This window comes from Notamacropus eugenii, chromosome 4 (assembly GCF_028372415.1).
Source record: "Notamacropus eugenii isolate mMacEug1 chromosome 4, mMacEug1.pri_v2, whole genome shotgun sequence".
Classification (NCBI taxonomy): Eukaryota; Metazoa; Chordata; class Mammalia; order Diprotodontia; family Macropodidae; genus Notamacropus; species Notamacropus eugenii.
Window position 1 is genome coordinate 175,230,939 of NC_092875.1, and position 15,408 is coordinate 175,246,346.

General features: G+C 40.9%; 2 protein-coding genes across 14 annotated transcripts in view; one reads left to right on the forward strand and one right to left on the reverse strand.

Moving 5' to 3' along the window:
* The window catches only part of LYRM4 (LYR motif containing 4), a 211,744-nt gene extending 205,258 nt beyond the window's left edge, over positions 1-6,486 (reverse strand). For all 5 annotated transcript variants that reach the window (XM_072603739.1, XM_072603736.1, XM_072603735.1 and 2 more), the window contains exon 1: positions 5,720-6,486. In XM_072603739.1, the coding sequence (XP_072459840.1) occupies positions 5,720-5,805 (86 nt within the window). In that variant the 5' untranslated portion in view covers positions 5,806-6,486. The remainder of the gene's footprint in view (positions 1-5,719) is intronic.
* A 793-nt stretch (positions 6,487-7,279) lies between these two features.
* FARS2 (phenylalanyl-tRNA synthetase 2, mitochondrial) overlaps positions 7,280-15,408 on the forward strand; it is a 643,321-nt gene continuing 635,192 nt past the window's right edge. For 2 of the 9 annotated variants that reach the window (XM_072603724.1, XM_072603722.1), the window contains exon 1: positions 7,296-7,626. The gene's annotated coding sequence lies outside the window, so the exon portion shown is untranslated. Of the gene's footprint in view, positions 7,627-7,655; positions 8,230-15,408 lie in introns of those variants that run through there. The other 7 variants (XM_072603721.1, XM_072603730.1, XM_072603731.1 and 4 more) reach the window with 6 other exon arrangements.

Consider the following 15,408-nt stretch of genomic DNA (forward strand, 5'->3'; position numbering starts at 1 on the left):
CTGACTCTAGCATAGTCATGTCATTTTGGTCCTCTCTGAGAACAAAGGACAACAACCAACCAACTAACTAACCAACTTCATTTTCTACTTTCTGCCCATTACTATCTTTGACTTCATCAAGGGAGAAGGGCAGAATTGGTCAAATAGTTAGAGATTAAATAACTCCCACTACAATTAACTGTTTCAAACTTTTTTCATATTCCTTAAGTGTTGAATTTATCCTTCCCTCATCTCCCTACTCCCTGACCCTCAGCAGATGACCTTGCCTCTTACTATACTGAGATTAAAGCCACTTGATTGAAATACTCTGATTGTTCTTTCCCACCTATGGATCACACATTCTTCCCTGCTTCAATATTTCTCTCAACCTAACCTCTCTTCCTTGCCTCCTGACTCACTGGAAAAGGAGGACTTCCTTCTCTTCCCCCAACGCTAACACTACAGTCAATGTTCTTTACCCCATTCCTTTCATCATCCTCCAGAGCTTTGCTCTCTCTCTCTCTCTCTCCCTCTTGCATCATTAATCTTTCTCTCTTCATTGGCTCTTCTTTTTTTGCTTAACTGTCACTCAATCAATCAGTCAAAGCCAGGTACTATGCTAGGCTCTGGGGACTGGGAAAGATATAAAAAGAATGAATTCACACAAATACAAAAGTGGGCAGATACAAGGTACTTTGAGGGATGGAACACTAGTAGTTGATGGAGTCATGAAAAACTTCATACAGAAAGTGGTGCTTGAGTTGAGGTTTAAAGGAAAAATTATTTCATGAATGGGGTATACAGTCTCATAGGAAGACATCTCAGAAATGGTAAATGGAATGTCATGTAGAAGGGACAGAGGAATAGTAAGATCACAGAATGGAGAGAAAAATGTACAAAGAGCCTGGAAAGATAGGTTGGAGTCAGGTTATACCTAATACCCTAAAAAGCAAAACAAGCCTTCTCTAGATACTGCTGTCCTAGATTCATGGGTTGCCAGAGCTGGAAGAGTACTTACAAGTTCATTGAGTTGAGGATCATAGAGGTTAAAGAATTTGCCCAAGTTCACACAGATAGTGACAGAGCTGGGAAGGTAGCCTCTTTCATTTCACTGACAAAAATGTTTTCATTTTTCTCTACAAAAGACTTCCTATTAACTTTCCCACTCTTATGGAGGTTACCAAATATCCTTTCTATGACCAAGTTGATAACCTTAGAATCATCCTTGACTTTTCTTGATGCTTTATGCTACACATGCAATCGGTTGTCAAATACTGTACCTCTCCTACCACTCTCCTCTCCACTAGCTGGCATCTTCTCCTCACATATTGCTCTGGACTACTGCAAATATCTCCTAACTCTAATCTAATTCAATGTTCTTCCCTTTTTAATCCATCCCCCATATTGCTGCCAAAGGGAGATATTCTTTTTTCGCCCACTTAATAGCAGTTTATTGTTTTCCAATTACATGTAAAGATGGTATTCAACATTCACTTTTATAAGCTTTTGAGTTCTAACTTTTTTTCTCCCTGTTCTCTCCTCCCCTCCAAGATGGCAAGCAATCTGATAAAGGCTAAACATGTACAATCATATTAAACATGTTTCCACATTAATCATGTTGTGAAAGAATCACAACAAAAGGGAAAAACCACCAGAAAGAAAAAAGAAAAACAAACAAAAGAAAACAATGTGCTTCAATCTGCATTCAGACTCCACAGTTCTTTCTCTGAATTGGTTAGCATTTTCCATGAGTCTTTTGGAATTGTCTTAGAACTATATTGCCGAGAAGAACGAAGTCTTTCAAAGTTGGTCATCACACAAAGTTGCAGTTACTGTATACACTGTTTTTCTGATTCTACTCACTTCACTTAGCATCAGTTTATTAAGTCTTTCCAGGTTTTTCTGAAGTTGGCCTGCTCATCAATTCTTATAGCACAACAGTATTCCATTACATTCATATACCACAATTAGTTCATCCATTCCTCAACTGACGGACATCCCCTCAATTTCCAATTCTTTGCCACCACAGAAAATGCTGCTATAAATATTTTTGCATATGTAGGTCCTTTTCCTTTTTTGATGATCTTTTTGGGGATACAGACTTAGTTGTTGTATTGCTGGATCAAAAGGTATGCACATTTTTATAGCCCTTTGGGTAAAGTGAAGTACTCTTAAAGCTCAAGTTGGATCCTATCATTTTCCTGCTTCAAAAAGTACCTGCATTTCCCTCTTGCCGGGAGGATAAGTACAAACTCTTCTGGCACTTGACATACTTCACAATTGGTCTTCAGCCTACTGTTCCAGACTTATTCAAAGCGATTCCCTTTGACATACTTATGTTCCAGCCAAACTGGTTTATTCAGGGCTCCCTTTATATGGCATTCCATCTCCAGGCTTTGTACAGGCTGCCTCCTAGGCCTGGAATGAATCCCTTCTTCATCTTTGCTTCTTAGAATTCCTTAGCTTTGTTAGAGCACAATGGAAGGGCCATCTACTACATGTGGCCTTCTCTAATTCTTGATGTTAATGTTCTTCTACCATCTGAAAATATCTATCTATCTAGAATGGGGGAACATAGTAGGCACTTAATAAATGCTTATTAACTGAAGCTACAGAATTGGCCTAGAACAACTTGTTAGGACATATTAAATTCTTTTCTGTTTACATATCTACAATGAGCTGTGGTCAAATGTTAATTTGTTTAAAAATGAATTATCTTTACGCCTAAATTTGCTTCTCCTTACTTCATGGGGTGTGTGCGTGTGTGTGTGAGAGAATACCTCCAATGTCCTGATTACCTGTGTTTGAAATGAACCTCATCTCCAGTTTCTAATACATTAGCAATTCCTTTCCATTTTCTCTTTGCAGTACCCCTTGAACCTAACCTTTTTCTATTCATATTGCTACAACCCTAGTTCCAGTCTTCCCTGCCTAGAGTACTATCAGAACTTTCTAAAGAGTTTTCTTACCTTTACTCTTTTTATTCAATACATCCTTTAATTTGCTGCCCTACTAATTTTTTTTCCTGCATAAATCTGGTTGTGCCACACTTCTGCTAAAAAAAAACCTCAGGTGGCTCCCTAGTGCCTCTTAAGTGAAGTTCAAATTCTGCAGTGTAACAACAATGAAACTAGATAACTAGCTTTTGTACCGCACTTTAAGATTTGTAAAATGATTTCCCAATATTCTCACTTTTTTCTTTGTAGCCTTGGGAGGTAGATGCTATTATTATCCTCACTTTCCAAATGAAGAAACTGAGGCAGAGAGCGGTTAAGTGACTTACCTGGTGTCACATTACTAGTGTCTGAGGCTGAATTTGATTTCCTTTTTTGATGACTCAAGGTCTAGAATTCCATCTAACGTTTTCCCAAAGTAGGGTTTTTTGTTTTTTTGTTTTTGTTTTTGTTTTGGCAGAACTGGGATTCAAATTCAAATTTCTTTGCTCTAATTGTAGTGTTTTTTTATACTATACCATGAGGACTCTTGTGGCTAATAATTTTTACCCTAATCTGGGGAAGAATTCAAGTATAGTCTCTAACAATGTCTCAGTCTTCTTCCTATTACAAGTACAGAAAATACCGTTTCCTTGTAACCAGATGGATCTGAGTTAAGTTCTTAGAGGTCAGGAGCACAGACCAGGATGATTCTACCAATTTGCATGCAAGAGTGAGGTATGGGATGTTGGGGTAGGGCTTAGCACACAAGAGGAGGCAATAAGGTTTAGCACCCTCCATTCCAGTCATTCTTTCCTCTAAGATTGTTTTACTGCAGAGGGGTCAAACTCTTAGGGTCACCTGATGTCCTGCAAGATTCCCCAAGTGCTGCCAGAACTAGATCAAAATATAATTGGAAAATGTTTTAAAATATACAAAAATACTACATAATGGTAATTTGTGGCTTTTTATTAAATATGCAACCTGCAGGGATCCATTTCTATTTGAACTTGACACCATACTCCTATGATTTTGCTCATGCCATTTCCTATTACTGAAATATTATCCATGTCCCTCTTTGCCTACTGCATTCTTACTATCTTGAAAAGCCCACCTCAAATCCTACCTCCTCCACTGAGCCTTCAAAGATCTCTCCCAGTGGTAATGACCTTTTCATTGCACCTCAGAACACTGTGTTTTGCATTTGGTAATATACTTCTTGCACATCGCAGTTATCTGTGTTTTTGTATTATCCTTTTCCTAGACTGGAATTTCCTTAAGGGTATTCTCCAAGTCCTACAACAAATAAACCTGCATCTTTCCCTGACATGGTACACAGTAGGTATTTTAATGCTTTCTGAATGAATGAATGCTAGAAGTTACCTTTTACCTTTACACAATGCCTAAATCCTCACTACAACATTCTGCCCAGTGATCGTCCCCCTGCTGCTTGAACACTACCCGTCATAGAAGAACCCGCTACTTCCTGTGAGGGCCTACTTAATTTTTTGTCTAAAATGATTAGGAACCTTTTCTTTACACTAAACTGAAGTTTGCCATTATATCTATGCAATGAAATTACTTCTACCCTCTGGAACCACAAATTACAACCTTCAAAATGTCTGACAGTATCTATCATATCATCAGGTTAAATATCCCCAGTTACTTCAAATAATTTTCTATTAAGATGGTTGAGTCTCATCATCATCCTGGTATACCTATTTCTGTATGAGAGACAACTTAAGTTCTTTTCTAAGAGTTCAGTTCAGAGTTGAATACAATACTCCAAATGTGGTATGAATAGTCTGCTTCTCACTTCCCTCCACTTTTGTTAATGAAACTCTGAAGCACATTAGCTGGTTTGAAAGCTGAGATACCTGAATTTCTAGCATGTCAGAATCATATTACAGGGGGAAAAATCTCCCAAACCATATGGTAGCCAAAACTTGGACTAAGACAGAAAGCTCTATAACAAGTCACTTGGGAGACTACCTCCTCTCTCCCTAGGTGAAGTCCCACATGCAACAGGTTATGCATTAATTTCTTCCCAGGAGCTCTGAAAGCCTGAGCTTTGGCCAAGGGCACAGGAGACCAGAAGGGTCAAAGAGGAGGGGAACACAGTTCAGTCCCTTGCACCTTCCCTTCCTCCTCCTCCTCCTCTTTTTTTCCTCTTTCCTGTTACAATACTTATTTTTGGTTTTTTAAGCAAAATGTCCATCCCTCCTTTAAAGAGAAACTTGTCCTTCCGTTTACACCATTAAGAAGTGTCCCGCACACCTTATTACCGTAAATGACCTCCTGGAGTTGGAGAGCAAAGGAGGTGACACGTGCCCACCACTCTGCCAGTCTTGGGGGGGGGGTGCTAGCCATTACCACTCACTATTATTACTATGAATACGTATCACTAGAACCTCAGTAATCGTGCAGAGAGGGCTTTGTGTCGGCCCGGACCGTCTCCCAGCACACTCCCTGCTGAGGAGCAGCGCACGGCCGGGCCGGGGGGCCGCCTCCCCCCGCAGTTAGACAACCGTATTATCACAGGGTCGGCTTTCTCCGTCACCCCATGTGTTCTGCTTCACGCCTTCCAGAGCTTCGTTCCGGGAAGGGATCCACAGGCTTCACAGGACACAGACCAGCAGGACAGCCGCCTCGCACACCCAGCCCCAGCCCCCCAGGTCCCCGCTCCGGGTAGCCCTCCGGAGCCGGCGTGGGTTCGCGCTGCCCTCCCAGGGGCTGTGGGGGAAGCTGGACGCTCCCAGGCCGCGCGTGCCCCCTCCCCACCTCGGCCCCGGCCCGCCGAGGGTCACCTGTAATTGTAGGAGGTGAACTTGCCGCTCTCTCTCAGCATCACCCGGTACAGATCTAACACTTGTGCCCGACTGGAGGCTGCCATCTTGGGAGGGGGTGGGGCAGAAAACAAACCGGTCCTTTCCCCGGAGGCCCCGCCTGATCCGGAGGGGCGGACTCGAATAAAAACCGGGGCCGAGGAGGCGCGAGCTCCCCTCGGCTCCCGGGCAGGGCCCGCGGGCTGGGCCCGGAGCTCGACACTCCGCTCTCCCCGCTTCTCAGGCGCCAGCCAGGACCCTCCGAGGGCTCTAGAGCTCGAGAAGTTTTGGAAAAAGAAAACAGGCAGCTCCGCGGGCAGCTAAGCGGGGGAGGCGTGGGAGACCAGGAAAGTCAAAACATCGGCGGGCATTCGCAGGTCCCGCCGGGGGCTGGCGGGCAGTTCAGCTGGGAACAAGTTAGGACTGTTTGGCCGGGGCGCCTGCCCTCTCCCTCCGCACCACCCCCTGGTTCTTATTTGCTGTTTGGTCCATTTCAAGTGTACTGATGATGCAGGGCCAGAGAAAATAGGACCGAACCACGGGGTGCGGGGCTAGGGCCGCTGCTCCGTCTGCAGGGTTCAGGCAGGAGAGCAACGGCTTTTCCAGCTTCTAGAGCCGGGAAGAGGAGTTCAGACAGGATGGGTGTGTGTGGGGGTGTAGGAGGCAGAAGTAGGCCCAAGTAAAGTAGGAGGTGCATCACCTTGCTGCAGGCTTCCCTAACTCCTAGTCCCGTTTTCTTAGGTCTTTTCAGATCCCGTCCCTGGGTCTGAATCTGTAGTATGCCCCTGGTGGGACGCAGTTCCTATCACTGGGGTTGAAGATGAAATAGACAGTTCTAATCTCACTACCTGTAGGACATTTGGCAAGCCTGGAGAAAACTCAGAGCAGATAAGATTGATGTTTTCAAGTATCCGAAAGTCTGTCAGATGGAAAAGGGATTACACTTACTTTGTTTTGCCCTACAAGGCAGAATGAGGTGGAAAGCTGCAGAAAGAAAATTCAGAAAATCCCTCCTTCCCTTCCCTCCTCCTTTCCTTTTTTCCTTCGTTCCTTCCTTCTTTCCTTTCTCCTTCCCTTCTTACCTCCTTCCTTCTTCTCTTTCTTTCTTCTTTCCTCCCTACTTCCTTCCTCCCTCCCTCCCTTTCTTCCTCCCCCCTTCCTTTCTTCTTTCTTTCCTCCCTACTTCCTCCCTCCCTCCCCCTTCCTTTCCTCTTTCCTTCCTTCATAATGAGGATTATCCAAAGTGGAATGGTAGAACTCTCCTCTCATAGGAGAGCCTGAGCAATTTAGCGAGGTGGTTGCCTTTTCAGTGAGATTTGGATCTCAGAGACCCGCTCCTACTCAGAATCCTGAGTTATTTCATGTCTTTGGGCTTCAATTGCATCACTTATCAAATGATAGGGCTGACCTGAACGACCTCTTTCAACCATAGATCTATGCTCCTGTGACACTAAGGACCCGTTTTGAAACTTGCCAGTCAGTTGCAACAGGCTGGCCAACCTCACATGCTCCTCTAGTCTGTGGGCTTTTAGCTAGCTAAAGCATTGCCTGTAGTTTTAATACATTCCTACCCAAAGCTGATTGCTCTTTGAGAGTTCAGAGCAGAAAAATGAAGCTCAGGGAGTAGAATGCTGGCAGTACAGGGAGTTGAGGGGTGCCTGGTGAAGCTGCTAGGCGAAGGCTCCTTTATTTATGTTCAGGCACTTTTCAGGACGACTTGTTTAGCGGCTTTTCAGAAAGGCCCCGCGTGAGTTTCAAGATGGCGGCGCCCAGAGTACACGAGAATTAGTTCTTCAGTCACTTCAAGTCCCTTTCCTGAGAGCGAATCTGTGCCCGAATCTCCAGTTGTTGACATTTCCAGCGTCTCCGCAGTTCTGGCAGAGTAGTTGGTGAGTGCGGAGCCGACCTTCTGGAAATGTTGGTGCGGGTTACTAGCGGGAGCTTGAAGTGGGACCTGGACTTTTCTGACCAGGCATTCCCCAGCGTGTGTTGGCGCTTAGCTGAGGAGTCTTGTCGCGTTCGTTTTGTGGGGGAAGTATCAGCAGTAAGATTGGCTTGCAGAAATTCAGCGCCTTAAAAAAAAAGTCTTTATTTTGTAGTTCAGGGAGTCTACGGGAAATTCAGGAACGAGGCAAGAAGTGCGGACGAGCGTTTTCTTGAGGCATTTAGGATGGACAGACCCTCCAGAAATCGCGTGACGCACATTCCTGCCCCTCTTGTCTTTGACTAGTGCCGTGGTACTAGCTTTCGACGCTGGGACGAAATTCTGTCTTTTCCTCCCTCCTGGGAGGCTGGCAGTTTGCAGAGCACTTCACCTGATTTTCAGTGTTACAGGAGTGAAACGTCGCACGACCAAGACTCGGAGGACTGCTTTTATACTCCAGCGCAGGAGGATACTTGTCCTTTCCTTTGTGCTATTCCCCACTCTTCCCCTCTCAGAATCGCATATCGGACACTCTCGGTTTGCTTTTTGAAGACAGTGTTCATGATTGGTATGCATCTTCTGTGTACACTATAGGTATTTTACCTCTTTTTTAAATAATCGATCCGTGTTTTCTGCCATACTTGATCCTTCCCAGTGAATGCCTTTGCACAGTATGTCAGTCTGTGTGGGTTAAGTGCTATAGGTTTGGTGGAATTCTTCATGCAACTTCTCTGTATCAGAACAGATTTTAGCTCGTGAGCTGCATTGATTTTCATGGTGAATTTGTCACGTGCTCATGGTGGTTGCAATATAAGACTGAATGTCAGTTTTTAGAAATCTATAAAAATATTAACTGTGTTTATATAACTCAGGGTGTAATAGTGGGGGGGAGATAAGCATTTTAATAGTGCTTGTTACTGCAGTTGATCCTCACAACCATCCTGATAGCTGACTGCTATTATTATCACCATTCTATGATTGAGGAAATTGATGCTGAGAAAGGGCAAGTGACTTGCTTAGGTTCACAAGCTAGTAAGTGCCTGACCCCAGGCCTAACTATTTACTGCCTGTCTTTCTCTGTGTCTCTATCTCTCTCTCTTCAGTATTTGTATTTTAGATAAAGTGCTCATATAAATCTCATCATCATGAATTGAGAGGTGGTTTTCCCCATTTATTGCCCTCTCCCTGTCTACACAGTTTTTGGCATAAGTCCTGATAGCCAAATTACATATCCAGTACTTTCCTGTTTTGTAACCAACATGTTCTTATTATGTCCATAATGTTTGAAAGACGCTATGCTAGGCCCTGGAGATAGAAATACAAAATGAAAAGCAGTCCCTGACCTCAAGGAGTTTATATTGTTCTTGAGATACCACATTTAAACTCAACAAAATTGTAGATAGAAAAAATCTGAAATTACAAATTTACACAAATGCTTCAGATTGATGTGGAACTGACTCTCTTGAGTTGTTAAGAGCTAAGTCAGCAGAGTATAAGCTCTGGGGTCTTTTACTAGGTTGAAAACATTTTGAGTATTGTCCCAGGTAAAGATTAAATTTATTGTCCAGAAACCACCTATTTAATGGAGAAGTTCATCACTACTAGATTGACCAAAAAATTATTGAATTCTTTGGTCATATTAAAGTATGAATAAAAGACAAATAAAAAAATTCCCCTCATTCTACTTCCACAGTGACATACTGTTAGATCAACCAAACCACATCAATACTGATATTCTTTTAGTAGATGAATCCTGAATATAAAATTAAGTTAGTTGTAAATTGAAGGGGACCTCACAAGTTCTCCTTGGAGAGACAAATTAAGGAACTGATAGATTTATTTGATCAGCTACCCAAAAGCAGCATAAAAAATAATTTCATGGGACACTTGGTATATCTTGTCTTGTAGTTCATGATGAATTTTAGCAAAAAGATTCTATGAAAATAATAACTGACGTCTATCTATTGCAATTAGATTTGAAGGACACTTTACAATATCTTGTTTGATCCTTACGATGACCCTGTGAAGTAGTGACTATTTCCTCATTTTGTAAATGAAAAAACTGAGACATAGAGAGGTTAAATGAGCCTCTTTCCCTTCAGTACCATTTCACATGATGTTTCATTAGCTCCTATGGTTTCTATTATTATCTCTCTGCAGTTGCCTGTCAGATCTACTTGTTCCAATACTGTCTCTCCAAACCTCCAGTTTTACATCTCCAACTGCATTTGCCATCTTGAACTAGATATCTTGTAGACATTTTTAAGTATATCCTAAGCTGAACTCATTTTCTTTCCCCTCAAACCTTCTTCCTGATGTCTATTACTATTGATAGTATCACCATCCTTCCAGTTACCTAGGCTTGAAACCCAGGTGTCATCCTCAGCTCTCACTCCACATATGCTTTTAGTGTTCAAGTTTTGTTCTTTATATTATTTAAAAAATATTTCTCATATTCGCCCCCTTCTCTTCCGTGACCTTGCCACAATCCTGCTGCAGGCCCTCATCACTTCATGCATAGACTATTGCAATAGTTTGCTGGCTGGTCTCTCTGTCCTCCAGTAAATCCTCCACTCATCAAATCAATCTTTCTAAAGTGCAGATTTATGTCACTCTGCTAGTTAGGGAATGCCAGTGATTACCTCTAACCTCCAGGATAAATAAAAAGTCCTCTGGTTTTTAAAGCCCTTTATTGCTTGACCCTTTCCTACCTTTCTTCTTGTACCTAACTCTCCTCTATGTATTCTGATCTAGTGATACTGGTCTCCTTATTTCTTCTTGGCATTTTCTCTGGTTGTTCCCCAGTTCTCTCCCTCTTCCTCTCTACATTGCAGATTCAAATAAGGGCCTACCTTGTGCAGGAAGCCTTATCCATTCATCCTTAGTTTTAGCTCCTTCCCTCTGAGGTGGACCCTGTTCATCTTGTATATAATTTTGTTTGTGTGCATGTTGTCTTTCCCAATAGACTTTGAACTCCTTGAGTACATGGATAATTTTCAGCCTTTTTTGTATGCTCATTAATTACTTCATTTATTCCTGGAACATAGTAGACGTGTAATAAATGCTTATTGATTGATTGACTGACATGTGTCTGATCACTCAACTGGATAAAAATATGTCTGAATTCAAAGCCAAATTTCCTGTGACTCCAAATCCAGCGATCTTTATGCCTTTTCCACTAAGTGTAATAATGACAGTAATAAATAATAGCTAACATTTATATAGCACTTATTATGTTCCAGGCATTGTTACACCTTACAAATATTATCTCATTTAATCCTGAAAACAGCCCTGAGAGATAGATGCTGTTATTATCATCCCCATTTTACAGTTGAGGAAACTAAGGCAAACAGACATTAAGTGATTCAGCCAAAGTCCCATGGCTAGTAATTGTTTGAGGTTGGATTTGAAGTCATGTCTCTCAAGATTCCAGAACCAATATTCTATCCATTACATCACCTACTACTGGCAGCTGTTGCAGAGGATAAAGAATTAGAAGAAATTCTGTGAAGCACTTGACAAGTTCCAGACAAGTCAAAACACTCATTAATAGTTGATGACTTCATTATGAAAGTGGACACAGGAAGGAATGGTGAAATGTGTGTTAAAACATGGTTTAGGCTAAAGAAATGAAAGAAACCAAAGGCTTGTGGACTGCTTTGAAGCCTTACACTTGACCATCATGAATATGTCCTTCCAAAAGATGTGTTGGAAATCATAGCTAAATGCATCATCACAAAAATTAAATTTCCTGTATTTTAACAGACAGGAAGTCTTCTAATTCCTTGTACCTGGTATTCCCTCTGATTGGTTTTGTATGTGCAAATAATTAACTATCCTCTCTGAGTAGCACCTGCCTAAAACTAGTTTATTGCAATCAGATAAGATTTACCAAAAGCTTCATCTGACAGACATTTAATGATAAAATTATAGCATAGATTATTTATTTAGACATTTATTGATTCAGCAAATTAAGCTGTTAATATAAATGATAAATGCGAGAAGATCTTTGTCCTGAATGAGTTTATAATTATCTTGCACAGTGCTTTGCCATACATAAGGGTTTAATGTTTGTTGAATTGGGGATACTTAAGTATTATTATGTTGCATTGTAATTAGGCATTAATAGAAAGCAACTCTCATCATTAGCCATTGGCTGGCAACCAGGTGATGACGTTTTTTTCCTCCCTAGAGTAGCTTATAAAGATTATTTATTAAGGTAGGGAGAAGTTGTCAGTCTACTTGAATCAATAGATATCCCACATCAGTGAAACTATAGTTATGTTTCACTGATGAATTAAGCACAAAACCCAATAAACAATCAGACTGTAGTTCTGTCTCAGTGTGAAACTTTATTCTAAATTAGTTTTACTCAGTCCAGACAGATACTTAGTTTTTCTCTTTTTATTTGGTTAATTCAAATCTCTAGTCACCATCACTTCTGACAGTTTTAAGGGAAGCTATGTTTCCTGTAATATTTTACTGAGCTAAGTCTTGAAGGAAGCCAGGGAAGGCAGAAGTTGGAGGAGAGGATGGAGAGCATTCCAGGCATGGGACATTGTCAACGAAAAGGCAAGGCTTTGAGAAAGTTGAATGGGGTATGAGTAAAAGCAAGAAGGTAAGTGTCACTGAATGGTGAAGTATGTGGAGGGGAGTAAAGTGTAAGAAAATTGGAAAGATAGGAAGGGGACAAGTTGTGAATGGCTTTAAAAGCCAAACAAGATTTCATATTTGAGTCTGGAAGTAAGAGGGAGGAGTTGTGGTGAGATGGAGATATTGTTTGGGTGTGATTCAGGAAGACGAGTTCAGATCCAGCCTAGAACACTTCCTGACTATGTGGCGAGTCACATAACCTCTGTCTGCCTCAGTTTCCTTACCTGTAATGGGGAGCATAGCACCTACCTCACAAGGTTGTTGTGAAAAGATCAAATGAGATAGTATTTATAAAGCACTTAGCCCAGTGTTTGGCACATAGCAGTTGCTTAATAAGTACTTGTTCCTTTACCTTCTCCAATTGGAATTTGATATGTAGGGGAGTGTGATGTGGTCTTACCTTCCCTTTTTTGTCTGTTTTGAGACTATGTCTCCTTCTGTTTCCCAGCCTTGAGGTGCAGTGGCCACTTATGGGCATGATCCCACTGTTGATTAACACTGAAACTTTGACTCTTTCTGACCTAGACTTCATTTTCCACTCAGGGGCGCATTGTATTGGTGCTGGACAGAGTCAAGACACCCAGTTTGCTGAGCCCATTGTAGCTCAGAACTGATCCAGCAACCTCAGCATCCTCTGTAGCTGAGATTACAAATTTTGTATTTGAACCTGCAGCTAATAGGGAGCCACTAGAGTTTCTTTGAAGTGTGTGTGTGTGTGTATGTGTGTGTGTGTGTGTGTGTGTGTGTGTGTGATGTATTCAGACCTGCATTTTAAAAAGGTTACTTTGGCTGTCTAGTGGAGAATAGACTGGAGTAGGGAGAGGCTTGAGGCAGAGACTGGCTTGATGTCCATTGCCACAATTCTTATAAAAAAGATGATGAGAACCTGCTGTAGCATGTTCACTGTGGATGGAAAGAAGAGGACATTTAGGAGACATGTTGTGGAAGGAGAAACAAAAGTTGGCAACAGATTGAATATGTGAGGTTGAATGTAAGAAGTAGAGGATGACAGCAAGGTTACTAGCCTGGGAAGATGGTGGCAAGAGCTCCTGGAAGGTCCTTGTGCTTTTTTGTGTATCCCTAGAGCTCTGCACAGTTCGAGGCATGTAGGAGACACTTAGTAAATGTTTATTGATCGATACCTAGTGCCAGTAAATAGGCAGGTTAGGGAAAGGGGACTTTTTTTGGGAAAGATGATGAATTCAGTTTTGGACGTGTTGAGTTTGAGATACAGGACAATCTGTTTAAGGTGTCCACTGATTGAGATGTTGGTGATTCAAGACGATGTCAGGAGAGAGGTTAGGGCTGAATAAATATCTTAGAATCATTTGTATAGAGGTAGTAAGTGATAGAACTAGGATTTGAATTCAGTTTCCCAATATCAAGTTTTTCCCTGGTACCAATAGCCTTCTTAAAGACAACACTTTGATTATGTGTTCCAGTTATGGTGAAAGCTCTGTTTGGCTGATCAAATGCAGAATGTAGGCTAGCTAACAAATTTTCAAATTATATTTTCAGAAAAATTTAGCTATTAACTATTGGTTAATGGTTGTTTAATAATTGCTCTATTGATTCCAAGTACTACTGAGTTGTAGTATTATTCCTCGGAATTGCAAAGTTTGTTAATTTTTATAAATCCATTAGTTGTTCAGTTTTTTCAGTTGTCTGACTCCTCAGTGATTCCATTTGGGTTTTTCTTGGCAAAGATACTGGAGTGATTATACCACTTCCTCTCTATCTTGTTTTATAGATGAGGAAACTGAGGCAAACAGGGTTAATTGACTTGCCTTGGGTCACACAGCTAATAAGTGTCAGAGGCCAGAGTTAAACTCAGGAAGAGTTTTCCCCACTCCTGGCCCAGCACCCTATACACTGTGTCACCTAGCTGCCCTTAATCTATTAGTATAATAGACCTTTAAGTCAAAGATGGTCTGTGAGTACTTCCTGCTTTTAAAAGGCATGTTACCCTAAGAGCAGTGGATTATTATGTAAATAATAAGCTGTCTAACCTGCTATTCACTGACTTTAAGCTGCCTGCCAAAACAATCTATAAAAATGCTTGTGTAGAATGAAGAGTGCTCATTATGATGTAATGAAGAAATAATTCTCTTCACATAATTAATGAATGGTTCTAAGTCTTTTGTGCATATTCTTTGTTTCTATTTCTCTTTTTTTGTTTTCTTTTCTAGGGCTATCTTTTCCATTTATGGTTGCTCCTATATGCCTTTCTGAGTTGGAAAGTTGATATAATTCAAATAAGACCTTGAATTTGACCTATTGTAGTCAGTTTGGGAGCGCAGTTAAATTTTAGACTTGGAGCCATGTTTATGTCTTGAATGCTGTGTATTCCTTGTGTAGCTATAAAGCATTTAAATGACCTTTGTAGCATTTTATTGGGTAACTTGGTTATATTTCAGCATCTATACTTGAATTCTAATTTAGTCATATTTTTAATGGAGTTCTCTCTTATTTGCACAGCTTTTGTAAATGAGTGTTGTATCGTTTTTATTGGATAACTTAGTTTTATTTCATGCATGTGTGTTTGAATTTTAATGTAATAGGTCACATTTTTAGTAGAATTTTCTTATTTGCAAAGCTAACTAGTATATATAAATAATGTTGATACACGGTATAAATATTCAGAGATTCTGAAATGTTGATTTTACTGTAACTTTTAGTCTTTTAAGCGACATTTACATTTCTCCCTATTAGCATCTCTTTGATAAGACTTAGTGATAACCAGTTTAATAGGTCTTTTTTAGTTATCTGTTCATATAGATGAATAATTTCCTCTTGGGAGGGCTCTTCTGAGGCTCATTAGCAGCTCTGTATAAGCACTTTCCGAAAACACTTAATTAAAATCTGTTTTGAGGGTCTTAGAAAGTCATAACAGATTGCTAATAGAGACTCCAACTTCATTGATCCCTTGTCCTAGTATCTTAGAGTTCCCTTAGCTGTAGGCAGACATCCTGAAATGATGACTAAGTCGACAGTTGATTTCATAAAATATACTACCTCTTAGCAAGAGGTTTTCCTTTTGCTTCATTTAAGATAAAATAAATCTTTTCCTCCCTCTCCCTGACACACAGTAAGA